This window comes from Dipodomys spectabilis, unplaced genomic scaffold (genome assembly GCF_019054845.1).
Source record: "Dipodomys spectabilis isolate Male_0828 unplaced genomic scaffold, ASM1905484v1 ptg000026l, whole genome shotgun sequence".
NCBI classification, from domain to species: Eukaryota; Metazoa; Chordata; class Mammalia; order Rodentia; family Heteromyidae; genus Dipodomys; species Dipodomys spectabilis.
Genome location: NW_024870703.1, coordinates 7472424 through 7486816, shown reverse-complemented (window position 1 = coordinate 7486816; position 14393 = coordinate 7472424). Strand labels below are relative to the sequence as shown.

The following is a 14393-nucleotide window of genomic DNA, read 5'->3' as shown; positions in this document are numbered from 1 at the left end:
TTTTTTATGTCTGTCCAGGCTTTCTTTAGTTCTTGGTATCCTTTTTAAAAGCATTCTGTTTAAGACCTCACCTTCCATCCTTTTCTTTCAAAACCATTTGAAAAATCTTGTAAATGAGGAACTTTTGTGGATTGTTAACCTATTAATATAAAACAACAGTATCATAATTGCAAGAATATTAGGAAAGTTGAAAGCTACAAAAAAACTTTTTTCTCATTTGGTACATGGAATTGGAAACAAAATAGTCAAGAATCCAATTTCATTTGCATTTAGGTATCTTTGTAAGTTATCTTGTTTTTCAGGTGAAGTAGCCATCAGACCATAAAATCTAAATAAAAATACTTGAAATCAAGTTTTCAAATTATTGTATCACGGAACTTTAATGCCATGCTGCATATTAGAAAATAAGCATTTGGTTGGGAATGTAACTCAGTCAGTGATAGAGCACTTGTCTATAATATGGGTCCTGGGTTCCCAGTGCCTGCCCCATGATCACAAATAAGCATATTCTATTACATTTATCTCAAAATGATAAAAATTTTAATGTATTTTTAATTTTACCCTTTAAAGTAATAGGAATATATAACTCAGCATGAATAAAGTTATATAATTTATGTGGATAATACATTTATACATCCATGTAAATTGAGTAGATTCGCTTTTTATAAATGAGATATGGAATTTTGTTATGAAATTCAATAATGGTCAAAGACTTAAAAGATTTCTTGGAGGAGGTGAGTCTGTTCCAAGTGTATTAGAAATTAGTGTATAGAAATTTTTTATTACAATCTATCCTAATTCAAAAATAATAAAAGAAAAAGTAAAAAAACACCTTACCAGCATAGCCAAGAATCAAATAGAAGTCAAGTTAATCTAGACTATTGTCTTTCAAAGTATTTTCAAATCACTAGCTTGCTGCTTTTATATATATATTTATAATACACACACACACACACACACACACACACACACAGATAATTAGGGAGTTACAATTCCTAAGTCAGGTAATAATTACAGTGCTTCTTGGACAGTGTCACTCCTTCTTTTGTTTTCCCCCATTTTTCCTTTCCTATCCCTCCCTACAAGTTGAATAGTTCATTTTTTACGTAGTGAATATTGAATGCAAGGACTGCATTTGGTCACTTTTCCTCCTTTCATTGCTGTGCCTTTTAGCCCCCCATCCCCCCAAAAGACAATACTAGCATGCTATTTGAAGAGCTCATCCAAGATCTTTTTTTTGACCTTTCTCAAATAAAGGGTGCCATTTGTGAACAAGCAAGCCAAGTGAGAGCTCAAGGACTTGAGTAACCCAGGACTGGGATCCCCCCAAAATTACTAATACCTATACTCCATCCCCCAGAAATTCTGATTTAATTAGTCTGATTTTAACTGTTCTAGAAGTAGGAGGAGAATTTGTTTTTTATTCCAGTAAAGTGGGATAATACTGAAAAATACTTAAGGTAAGAGCTACTTGAGAACAAGTAGAATACTGTAGACAAGTTAAGAAATTTAAACATTTAACACCTATAATTTTTTCCCCCTTCCAGGTTCATTACTAAAAATGGGTGCATTTTTGGATAAACCCAAAACTGACAAACATAATGCTCATGGTGCTGGGAATGGCTTACGCTATGGCCTGAGCAGTATGCAAGGATGGAGAGTGGAAATGGAAGATGCACACACAGCTGTTGTAGGTATTCCTCATGGCTTGGAAGACTGGTCGTTTTTTGCAGTTTATGATGGTCATGCTGGATCCCGAGTGGCAAATTATTGCTCAACACATTTGTTAGAACATATCACTACCAATGAAGACTTTCGGGCAGTGGGCAAACCAGGATCTGCTCAGGAACCTTCAGTGGAAAATGTCAAGAATGGTATCAGAACTGGCTTTTTGAAAATTGATGAATATATGCGTAACTTTTCAGATCTCAGAAACGGGATGGACAGAAGTGGTTCAACTGCAGTGGGAGTTATGATTTCACCTACACATATCTACTTTATCAACTGTGGTGATTCACGTGCTGTTCTGTATAGGAATGGACAAGTCTGCTTTTCTACGCAGGATCACAAACCTTGTAATCCAAGAGAAAAGGAGAGAATCCAAAATGCAGGAGGCAGCGTAATGATACAGCGTGTTAATGGTTCATTAGCAGTGTCTCGTGCTCTGGGGGACTATGATTACAAGTGTGTTGATGGCAAAGGCCCAACAGAGCAACTTGTTTCTCCAGAGCCTGAGGTTTATGAAATTTTAAGAGAAGAGGATGAATTTATCATCTTGGCTTGTGATGGGATCTGGGATGTTATGAGTAATGAGGAGCTCTGTGAATTTGTTAAATCTAGGCTTGAGGTATCTGATGACCTGGAAAATGTGTGCAATTGGGTAGTGGACACTTGTTTACATAAGGTATGTAAGCTTTTTTTCTTTTTAACGATTAAAATACTTTATTTTGAAAAGGCATGGTAAGTAAATTTAAGCAAACAAGTTTTTAAAACTGTTTATTTTTAAATGACTTTCTTCATCAAAAAGAAAACTATTCTTTTCACTACTTCCATCTGTCCTAGTCTTCTAATTATTTGAATAGTAAGTTCAGTAAATTTAAGACATACGTGACTTGATTATTCTGTGGCTTGTTGCTGTGGCAGTCATCTATACAGAATTGTGACTTTTGATTCAAATTCTTGGTATTGGAAGTGGACATCCTACTCATAATTTGATAGTAGCTTAACATGTATTTATTAAAATACTAAAAAAGTTTAATTTTCTTAAATCAAAAGTATATGTAATATGTACATACTACATAGTATATATAATATATAGCCTATACCAAGAAGCTACGCTTAATTAAAATTTAGTTCTAATTCTTCTAGCATTGTCTATTCACTGTCTAGAAAGCTTTCCATATCAATACCAATTTAAGTGGAATTTTCATATAACTAAGTAATATATGACTTGGTGGATAGTCTCTCACTTTTGTAGAAGATACCAAAATTGGTTTCATAGATATTGTCACTGATTAAAACCCAAACCCTTATGTACTCCTATAAAAAAATTCCTTTAGAATTTTAATAGTTGGTTCTCCAGAATATCTTTAAAATATTTATTTTAAATGTTTTAAATATCTTGTGTTTGCCAATACCTATACAAAAAATAACTAAAATTTGAGTGAACTTGGCAAGTGCCTTGAGTGTGCATGTATGTATTCTATGATCCTGACTAGAAAGACACCAAAAATGATTGTGAAACAGAATTTAGCTTACTCTGTCTGCATTAGAACCATGCTGTCTCTGTGGTAAGCAGAGACATAGCCAGAGTGTGTGTGTGTGTGCTCGCGTGTGCCCAGTTGGGATTTGAATCTAAGGGCCTTGTATTTCTTGGCAGGTTCTTTACCTGTGAACTATACTCCAAACCCTTTTGTGCTTTGGCTGTTTTCAAGTTAAGGACTTGTGCTTTATGATAGGGGCCAGCTTCAGTCTGTAATCCACTTACCTCTGTCTCTGAGTAGCTGAGATTACAATCTTGTACTACCACACCCAACTTGTTTGTTGAGATTGGGATCTTGCTAACTTTCGCTGGCCTCAAACTGAGAGCCTTGTGATCTTTACCTGCTAAGTATCTGGAATTACAAGCATGAGTCACTATGCTAAGCAAATGTGAATGTTTTTATAAAAAATGAAATGCAGGCTGGGAAGTTGGCTCAGTGGTAGAGTGCTTACCTTGTATGCATGAGGCCCTGGGTTCAATTGCTTAGCACCACATAAGCAGAAAAAGTCGAAGTGGCCCTGTGGCTCAAGTGGTAGGGTGCTAGCCTTGAGCTGAAGAGCTGAGGGACAGCGCCCAGGCCCATGACCGACAAAAATAAAAATAAAAAATAAATAATGAGATGCATAGGGTTAGGAGCAAGGCTGTCAAGAGGTAGGATGCCTGTAAGGCCTTACTAGTACCTCCATTTAAAAAAAGAAAAAATAAGAATCATTACACTTGCTATGCCTGCTTTTTCTTACAATATATTGTAGAAAGATACCTTTGTGAAAGTACTGAGCTACATTTTTCATAGCTGCATTTTTCATTTTCTGTAAGCTGGAACATGTTTTAGCCTTGGTCCAAACTTTCCCATCCTTAAAAGAATCAATGATGGATAACCTTTTTTTTTTTTGCCAAGGGCCATCTAGATATTTATAACACCATTCAAAATAGCACCATATGAAATTATGAATTCAGGAACACACAATAGCTAAATGAGCTACTGGCAGCCAATGAGAAGCATACGTTGCTGTTTCATGATTTGCAAATGATTTGTCTGGTCTTATACTTCTTAGAGGGTTCTCCACTGCTGGAAAGGAAACTAGTTGTCAGAACTGTGACAAACCTTTAGATTAATGCTGATCTAAACTTGGTAACTTTTTGTTTGTTTGTTTGTTTGTCGGTCGTGAGGCTTGAACTCTGGGCCTGGGTGCTATCCCTCAGCTCTTCAGCTCAAGGACAGTGCTTTACCACTTGAGCCACAGTGCCACTTCTGGTTTTCTGGTGTGTTATTGGAGATAAGAGTCTCATGGACTTTCCTGGCCTGGGCTGGCTTTGAACCATGATCCTCAGATCTTAGCCTCCTGAGTAGTTAGGATTACAGGCATGAGCCACCAGCGCTGGTGCCGTTTTAAACTTGGTAACTTTTATCAGTTTAAGGTAATTAAATGTTGATGCTATTAGACCTAGTCTAAAATCTCAGAAATGAGGAATTCTAGTAGCATATGAAAGGTTGGATCAGGCAATCCATTCAGTTTTTGTGAAAGCTGTTATATTTCATTCAAATAAAGATACATTCAAATTGAAATAGATTTTTGAGAAACTTAGCTGAAAAGGTAACAGGTTTATGAGTTTCTCTTAACCACTGAAAATACTTAAGGGATCTTAAGGAATCTCCATTTCTGTTTTGTAGCTCCATAATTTTGTCATTCATTCTACTTGATGGTATTGTAGACCCAAAGGTTAGCTCTACTATAAGATAGAATATAACTGCTTGGAATTTAATATGAAAGATTATATATAGGTCTGGGAATGTGGGTTAGTGGTAGAGTGCTTGCCTAGCATACATGAAGCCCTGGGTGTGGTTCTGCAGTACCACATACACAGAAAAAGCCACCAAAAAAAGCAGCTCAGGGACAGTGTCTGGGCCCTGAGTTCAAGCTCCAGGACTGGAAGGGAAAAAAAAGAATTGACAAAAAAAGGGGGTGGGGAAGAATCACATGGGCCGGGAGACATACATTTCCCAATGCCATGCTCAGTGTCAGTGTCAAGAAATTGGTTGCTCTTTAAAAAAAAAAAAAAGATGTAAACTTTTAAATCCACAGAAAACAGGGACTTCCCAGTAGTGTTACCAACTTTGAGAGAAGATCCTATTAAGGAGATATTTCCCTGAGAGATTTAAGTGAAGTCAGTGTTTTCTAACACCTCTAACACTTGTCATGTCTTAATGGCTTATAACACTTTTGTATGTTAATTTCATAATACCTTGGAAGGTTGTGGTACTTAATCACAAAATTATCAGTAAATTCTTGACTTTGTGAGTCAAATACTGTTCTGAGCATTTTGAACATGTTTTAACTCACTTAATTTTACAACAGTTGAATAAGTTAACATCCTATTTGTTAGTGATAATCCTTTTTTATGATTGTTAAGCTATAATCGTTAAATGACTCAGGTCAGATATCCTATTTATATTACATATTTAACTGTAGAGAATAGTCCCTAAGAAAACAACCTTTTCATTTTATTACCAGTGATACGATTCCTGGTATTTATCACCAAATAATTCCAGCTTTTATAAAATACGTAATTTCTATTAGAATACTATTTTAAAACTTACAAATCATATTTACTATATTAATCTTTGTCCTAATCTGCAATGAACAAAATGATTTTTTTTTCTGGTCCTGGGGCTTGAACTCACAGCCTGGGTGTGGTCTCTGAACTTTTTTACTCTACCAGCTGAGCCATACCTCCACTTCTGTCTTTTAGGTGGTTAATTGGAGATGAGAGTCAGGGACTTTCTTTTATAGACTGGCTATGAACAGTGATCCTCAGATCTCAGCTTCCTAAGTAGCTAAGATTACAGGTGTGAGCCACTGGTGCCTGGTTAAAATATTTTATTTTTGTTTCCAGTTACAAGATTAAAAAATAGTTGTCCTATACTTAGGATTCTTGAAGCTGAGACTAGAATCTTAAAATTTCTGAATCAAGTTTGGTATATTTGTTAGAAATGTTTTCCAGAATGGTGTGTGATAGAATGTTTCTGTTTATGTGTGTATGTGGTATTGGATTTGTTGTTGTTGTTGTTGTATTTTATCTGAAAAGTTTTCCCTCAAGGGAAACAAAAACGTTTCTTTTTTCAATTATGAAAATGTTTATAATAAATACAAATATGTTTGAAGTAAAGTTACTCCTTTTTCTGTTCCTTTCCAGTTTTACCTCTTTTAATAGTTTTGCTGTTTATCCTTCCAAGTGATACCCCCCCATCTCTCTCTCTTTCTCTATTTCTCTCTCTTTTGTAGGAACTGGGACTTGAACTCAGGTACTTTTGCTCTTGCTTGGCTTTTTTGCCCAAGGCTAGTATCCTACGCCTTGAATCATACTTCTGGCTTTTTGTTAGTTTATTGAAGATAAGAGTCTGTCTGGACTAAATTCATACAGCGGTTCTCAGGTCTTGTCCTTCTGAGTAGCTAGGATGTGAACCACTGGTGCCTTCTACAAAGATATAAGCATAAAATTAGGCATGATTGTGTACGTCTGTGACTTCAGCACTCAGGAGGCTGAAGCAAGAGGATTGGGAGTTAGGATAGCAAGACCCTGTCTCCCACATAACAAAAGACCCAAATATTTACCAGTAACACTCAACCTAAAAATTTTAATAGTAAAAATAGTTTTCCCCCCGTTTTACAAAAATTAATCATCATTTCCATGGTGCCTTACCACCTACTTTATTTTGCTTGTACCATAAAAATCAGTAGCATTTCTTAGCTGGGCATGGGAGGGGGTTGGGGGGATGGCTCATTCCTGTATTCCTAGCAATGCAGACTGAGATCCTGATGAACTTGGTTTCAAGTCTACGAGCCTCTTCCCTCCAAAATAACCAGCAAGAAGCCACACTAGAGACGGCTCAGTTAGAAAGCACCAGCTGAGCAAGCAAGTGCAAATCCCCGATTTAAAACACCTGTCTGTGTTTAGGGAAAAATTATCTTTATATAGAAATAGCACACTGGCACCTCGGACCTACCTCCTAGGTGCACTGTTTGGGAGAAGACATGGGTTTAGTGTTAAGAACATAGGCTTAGTGGGAAAAAATAGAACATAGGCTTGGAGCCAGCCAGCTGGGTTGTAAGTTATGTTAAGGCATTTACTGAATTTGGGTGAAGCTTTTTTAAAAATTTTCAGTCCTGGCGCTCGAACTCAGGGCCTGGACGCTGTTCCTGAGCTTTTGTGCTCAAGGCTAGCACTCTACCACTTTGAGCCACAGCTCTACTTCTGGTTTTCTGATGGTGATTGGAGATAAGAATTTTACAAACTTTCCTGCCAGGGCTGGCTTTGAGCCAGGATCCTCAGCTCTTAGCCTTCTGAGTAGGATTACAGGTTTGAGCCACTGGCACCCAGCTGCTTTCTTTTTTAAATCTTTATGAAAAGAATGATAGTATCTTCATGAGTTACTGTGAATAAAGCTTTTGGAGTGACAGAACATTTTCTGGTTTATAGGCCTCAGTAAATTTTAGTTCTATTGATGGTTAAAAGCAGAAATACATTTATATAGAGGATTAAATTCAAGTATAGGGTAATGGTGGAAGCAGTTCTTGAAAGGAGTTAGTCATAAGCTTCCATCTTTTTGTACACAGGTATAGGTCTGTTCCTTCGGGCTGGCTGGTGTTTGAAGCTATAGTAGATCACTATTTTGAGTGTCAGTTTAAAAAAGGATTTAAAGATGTTAGCAATTTCCATCTCATATATTTTTACAAATCTGTAGATTCTGGTCCTAATTACCACATGTACTTTGTGAAGATGTGCTTCTGGGTATTTCTTTCACCATTCAGTTTTATCTTTAAAGCTAATGATTTCAAACTTAATTTAGATGCCCTTATTTATGGATTAGTCACTGGCTTTTTTGACTCATTGCTATCTAGTAGATCTTAATGTTCAAATGTTTTAAGTGTGTTACTACTGTGCTATTCAATAAGTTTAAAAAAAGACAAAAACACACACATACACAAAAATAACATACTCGTTCACATCTGGAATCATAGCTATATACTTGGTAGGCAGAGGTGGAGGATTGTAGTTTGAGAACAGCTGCTACAAACAGATGCCCATCTCAACAATAAAAAGCTGGGCATGGTGGTGTGTGTCTCATTTCATTTCTTTATTTTATTTTATTTTATTTTTTTATTTTTCCGGTCGTGGGGCCTGAACTCTGGGCCTGGGCGCTGTCCCTCAGCTCTTCAGCTCAAGGCTAGCGCTCTACCACTTGAGCCACAGCACCACTTCCGGCTTTTTTTCTTTTTGCTTATATGGTGCTGAGGAATCGAACCCAGGGCCTCAGGCATGCAAGGCAAGCGCTCTACCACTGAGCCACCTTCCCAGCCCTGTGTCTATCATTTCAGTGATAGAGAAGTATAAGTAGGATTGTGGTCCAGGCTTGTCCTGGCCTAAAAAGAATAAAGCTAAAAGAGCTAGGAGTATAAATCAAGTAGTAGAATACCTGTCTGTCAAGCACGAGGCCCTGTGTTCAGACCTTAGTCACCATCCTTATCCCAAGAACAGACTTATAATCAGGTTCTAAATATTTAGTTAATTATTTTAGATATCTAGTCTGAGTTTTTTTTTTCTTTTAACAAACATGGTTCAGTTTTGGATGTAATAAAATGATTATACTGAGGATGCAAGGATGATTTGTCTATACAAAACTGAAAAGGCTTTAAAAAAGTTATTATCTCTCAGTTGCTGTATCAAAACCTGGTGTTTAGGGAAACATCATCTTTATACAAATAGCAGCATCATTGAAATGATGCACATGTGAAGGAGGTGTTATTGTAAATTTGTCCTTTTGTTTGTATGTCGATCCTGGGACTTGAACTCAGGGCCTGGATGCTGTCCCAGAGCTTTTGGGGTTTTTTTGTTTTGTTTTGTTTTTTTCCTTCTCAAGGCTAACACTCTTACCACTTGAGCCACAGCTTAACTTCTGTCTTCTTTGGTGCTTAATTGGAGATAAGAGTCTCAGGTTCGTCAGAACGAGCCAGTTACTGACATGGAGGCCATGATTGGCTTCCTCACAAAGGAGTGCTCAAACAAGATGACAGACTGACTGCTTTGCATCAGTATCTGAGGAAATACCTTTTCCACTACCTCAGCTTCCTAATCGGAATGCCATTTGGTTTCTATCTAGATTGAATGCTGAAACTCCACTGTAATTTACCATGCTTGTACCAGTAATGCCAAGGCATAAGTCACTTGTACACATGGGAATAATTGTACATTTTAAACTGGGTTTCCAGTTTGCTGACTTTTTAAAATCTTGAACTGTATTTTTATAAAGCCAATGGGTTTTACTGCATTATTTGAATTCATCCACTGGTAAATGTTGTTTAAAAGGAAAAAAAAAAAAAAGAGTCGCATGGACTTTCCTGTCTTGGCTGACTTTGACCTATGATCCTCAGATCTCAGCTTCCTGAGTAGCTAGGGTTAAGGGCATGAGTCACCAGCACCCAACTTGTAAATTATATCCTTTAAATACCTTTGGAAGGTCATTAACTTCTTGAGTTTTTTGCTGCATTTTCCAAATGATAGGTTTATATTTTATAACTTACAGAGATCAAATGGAAATTTTATACATAGCATATTAATTAGAAATTGCTAAACAATGCAATTACCAAAGTAGGAAATGGTTAGGAATCATTAGATTTCTAAACATACTAGTTATTCACTCCATTTATTTATATATAGTTTAAAATTCTTTAGATTTTGAAATTTCTGCTTGACCTGCATTCACATTCATACTTGATGGCAGGTGATCTACTAATTGAGATATGTCTCAATTTCTACATACAGTATTTGTAATAGCAAGCCATAAAAGTTTATATAGATTTTATTATGAATAAAATTACTTTGGCCTATGTAGAAATCCTGACTTTCTAGATACCAAGAAATTGGTTTATATGCCCATGATGGATCTTTTAGAATAAGGCTAAAGAGGCTGTAGAGTGAATTACTTTTTTAAAAATCTTGTAAACAGTTGGCTTTCACTGTTTTTAAACCTTGTTCTCTAATTTTGAAAGCGAAGCATAAGTTCTTCAAATCCTGCCTGTCATTTTGGCCATGCTATGTGGATTTTGGAAAGGTGACAAGTCTGACCGAAGCATTGCAGCCTAGATTCTTGCCATGATGACTAAAAAGTCTATTATCTTCTACTTGTGTTGCTAAACTTCACTATCAGACAAAATAATTTACCACTTCCATTTATTTATATTTTTAAAAGTCATTATTTGCTGCCTATGGTGGCGCATGCCAATTAACCAAATCTTGGGACATGAAGGCAGGAGAATCACAAAGCTTAGGGCCAGCGTGGCTACAAAACAAAACTGTCTTTAAAAAAATGACTATCTTAACAACAGTTTGATCTCCTCTAAGGAAAAGAGTAATAGTAAGAGATACATTACTCATATCATGGTAGCATTTCCTTCTTAATAAAAGTTGTAAGAATATGATTAAATGAAAGTAAAATTTATATTTAAGTTAACCCTTTTAGTTGCTCTCTAAAGAACCTGAAATTATTTGTGATTCTATAAAACAGTATTTGCTGATAGCTTTTTAATTTGCCACAATGAGCTCAGAGCTTAGTAGCACATGCATTGTAATCCCAACACTTAGGAGGCTGAGGCAGAAAGGTCTTGAGGCACTGGGAAGGTAGCTCAATGGTAGAGTGCTTGCCTTGTATACATGAGGCCCTGGCTTTGATTCCTCAGCACCACATAAGCAGAAAAGGCCAGAAGTGGCGCTAGCTCAAGTGGTAGAATACTAGCCTTGAGCTGAAGAGCTCAGGGACAGTGCCCAGGCCCAGAGTTCAGACCCCACGACTGACAAAAAAAAGAAAAAGAAGATCTTGAATTCAAGGCTAGCCTGGGCCTAGTCTCAAAAAAAAAGAAAAAGAGAAAAGAAAAGAAAAAGTTACCTGCCTATAACCCTATGTATCAGCCATCTAGTTATGTTCTACTGTTTCATACTATATTCTCAGACAGTTTCAGGTATCCTGACAAGCTACATTAAGTTCAGTAGAGTTGTGGTATTAAGCCATTCGTAGGACATTCTTATTTCTAAGGCTGTGAAATCGTCATTAAGAATAGTTAGAATTAAAGCTCAGAAGTAACTATAGGCCTACATCTAGACATTTTGCTTCTTCAGATTGTATTTTAAATGTTATTTTGGAATAAAAATTAATGTGTTGAATAATACATTCTAGAGGAATAATTAAATCTTAATTTTTAAAAGTAATTTCAGAAGTAATAAAAATTTGGTAAGACTATAGAAATATATTTTTGCTTTCTTTATAGGGGAGTCGAGATAACATGAGTATTGTATTAGTTTGCTTTCCAAATGCTCCTAAGGTCTCAGATGAAGCAGTGAAAAGAGATTCAGAATTGGATAAACACTTGGAATCAAGGGTTGAAGGTAAGAAAGATTTTTAGTTATGTTTTAGTTCATAAGGAAAGAAAGGATTTTCCTCCTTGAGTATCAGATGATTCTTTTAAAATTTCCTTAGGAACAATTATTTGAGAACAAAACCTTAAAACTGTGTCTATCTACCTAACGTTTACTATCTTGTACCCCAAGGTATTTGACTTTGAAGAGAGGTGATTAATTTTTTTTCTAGGTTTGTAAGTACCTGCATAAACCCCCTAAACAAGTGTGTAATACTTTGGTTTTTTAGTTGTAGTTTCTTTACCTCTAAATTAGTCTTGTTTATAGGTCTCAGTGAGTCCTGCTTTGGGGGTGATGAGAAAATGAGAAGCATATTTGGAATACTTTGAAGACCATTTGAGGGATGCATGTTGTCAATAATAGTTGCATATTGGGGTGGTGGATTGATAGCTAAAATTTATCAGAAGACAGAAGAATAGTTATTAATATCTTATTTTCACATTCAGGAAAGAAATAAGAGCCAGGTGCTAGTGGCTCACTTGTAATCCTAGCTACTCAGGTGGCTGAGATCTGAGGATCATTGTTCAAAGCCAGCCTGGGCAGGAAAGTGTGAGACTCAAATCTCAACTAAAAACTACCCCAAAAAAACCCAGAAATAGAGCTGTTGCTCAAAGTGGTAGAGCACTATAGGACTATATTGCTGAAAGCCAGCGAGGGTAATGAGAATAGATATCAAGGGTGAATAATTTTTTTCCCTAAACTGACTTAATTTTCTTGTATTTTTTTATCAACATATATTGTGGCACAAGAGGGGCTTCATTTGGATATTTCCATACAGGTGTATAATGTATCCTGATATGCCTCATCTCACCCTCTGTTACCTTCCCTTTCTTTCTTCTCTCCTTCTTAAAATAATCACAACAGGCTTCATTGTCATGAATGTATACAAACTGTTGGACTATATTCATCCTCATTCATCAGGCCATATTCTTCAAGGACTGAGAGGGAAGCCCAAGGTTGGCCCAGTCAGAACTCCATCCTGATAAAATGTTGATCAAAGCAGAAACATGAGATATTTAAGCAATTAGCATGATACCTAGCATATAAGTCTTCAGCAGATTATGTCTTTATTAACTTTTGACTTCTGTAACAGCTTAATTTTAATTCTCAAAAGCATCTCAGTCCAATATAGATATAGTTAATAATTTTCTCTTATATAGTTTGTAACTTTGCAAAGTATATGTTATATGTCAGATATAGCAAATAGGTAATATCATAAACTTCCATGGCTTGTGGCTAATACCTGATTGTAATTCAGATTCAGTCAGAAGACTATAAAATCCTTAGCAAGCAGCCACTGCAAATCGATTTTCATTGGTACTTAAGAATAACTTTACTAAATAGTGGTCTTGAAGAGTATTGTATTTCTATTAGAATTTTAAATTATGCTAAATTTTTTAAGCAAAAGCATTCTGGGGTATTGAGCAAGGCTATATATGTGGATTTTGTTTTGTAGGCTGGGAATCAAACTAGGATTTCACACATAAGCTAAGTGTTTTACCACTGAGTACATCCCCATCGCTGTATATGTGTTTTTAGTGAGAAGAGGCAAATGGGAGAATATAGTGTAAATAAACAAGGAATAGTATTTAACATAAGTTGATTACTTAGTGAATGCTTTTTACCTATATTCATTTATTCTGTGTTTGTTGAGTGTGTGTGTCACCGAGGTTATGGTAAAAAAGTTAGACAAGCCTTATGGTGTTTATAATCTAATAAAGGACAAATCCAAAAATTAAGAAGGAATGTTGTTAATGAAGTCACTAAGAGGCAGGACATTTAAGCAAAGATTTTTATCTTGAGATCATATATCTGAAGAACATGCAGAGCATACCAGGCAGAGAGCAACATTGCCTGAGAATGGAAAGTAGAAGAATATTAAGAAGAGTATTAAGAGAGGTGGCTAGACAGAGAGATAAACAGCACATGTTGTCTCTCATATGCAGAAGCTAGATCTAATATGCACCAGAACATCACAAATTATACCGGACTCTTGGCCATTTACACACAGAGACCAAAGGAGGAGGAGGCTATTTTTAGGAGAGGAGCAGAAAAGAACAATGTCTGTGTCCATCCGATCATATAAAATAATATTTATCGAAATGAACTCCAGGACATGAAAACAAGAGGCTTTTTTCTTTGTTGTGTTTATGCTTTCTTTTCATTTTGTCTTGTTTTTTCACTTATTTGTCTTTCAGAGGAGAGGAGGGGCACAGAAATGGAGGGACAAAGAGTGAACAAATGCAGCAGTGGTACTCACAGGACACCATGTTAAAAATAAACTATACAACTTGTGGGTGGGGACAACAGGAAAAAACTGGGCGTGAGTGAGAGAAGGGGTGACATTGCCCAAAAAGAAATGTACTTATTACCTGACTTAAGTAATTGTAACCTCTCTGTAAATCACCTTTATACCAATATAAAAAAGAGAGGTGGCTAGAACAAATGAAGACTTTAAGTCAAATTTATTGTAAACTTCTAAGCACAAACCAACTTGGTTTTATTGATTTTCAAAGGATTTCACTCACTTGCTGTGTGGAGAAGGGACAAGAAAGGAAGCAATGAAATACCAATTAGAAGCTATGCATTAATGCATGGCAGGTGGCACAGGTAATTGGGATGACAATAGTAGAGGGTATGAAAATTGGTTGGTAATGTACCA

General features: G+C 36.2%; 1 protein-coding gene across 4 annotated transcripts in view; it reads left to right on the top strand.

The window, feature by feature from the left end:
• Ppm1b (protein phosphatase, Mg2+/Mn2+ dependent 1B) overlaps positions 1-14393 on the top strand; it is a 53560-nt gene that overhangs the window by 24283 nt on the left and 14884 nt on the right. For 2 of the 4 annotated variants that reach the window (XM_042675389.1, XM_042675387.1), the window contains exons 2-3: positions 1548-2404; positions 11584-11701. In XM_042675389.1, coding sequence (XP_042531323.1) covers positions 1562-2404; positions 11584-11701 — 961 coding nt within the window. In that variant the 5' untranslated portion in view covers positions 1548-1561. Of the gene's footprint in view, positions 1-1542; positions 2405-11583; positions 11702-14393 lie in introns of those variants that run through there. The other 2 variants (XM_042675390.1, XM_042675388.1) reach the window with 2 other exon arrangements.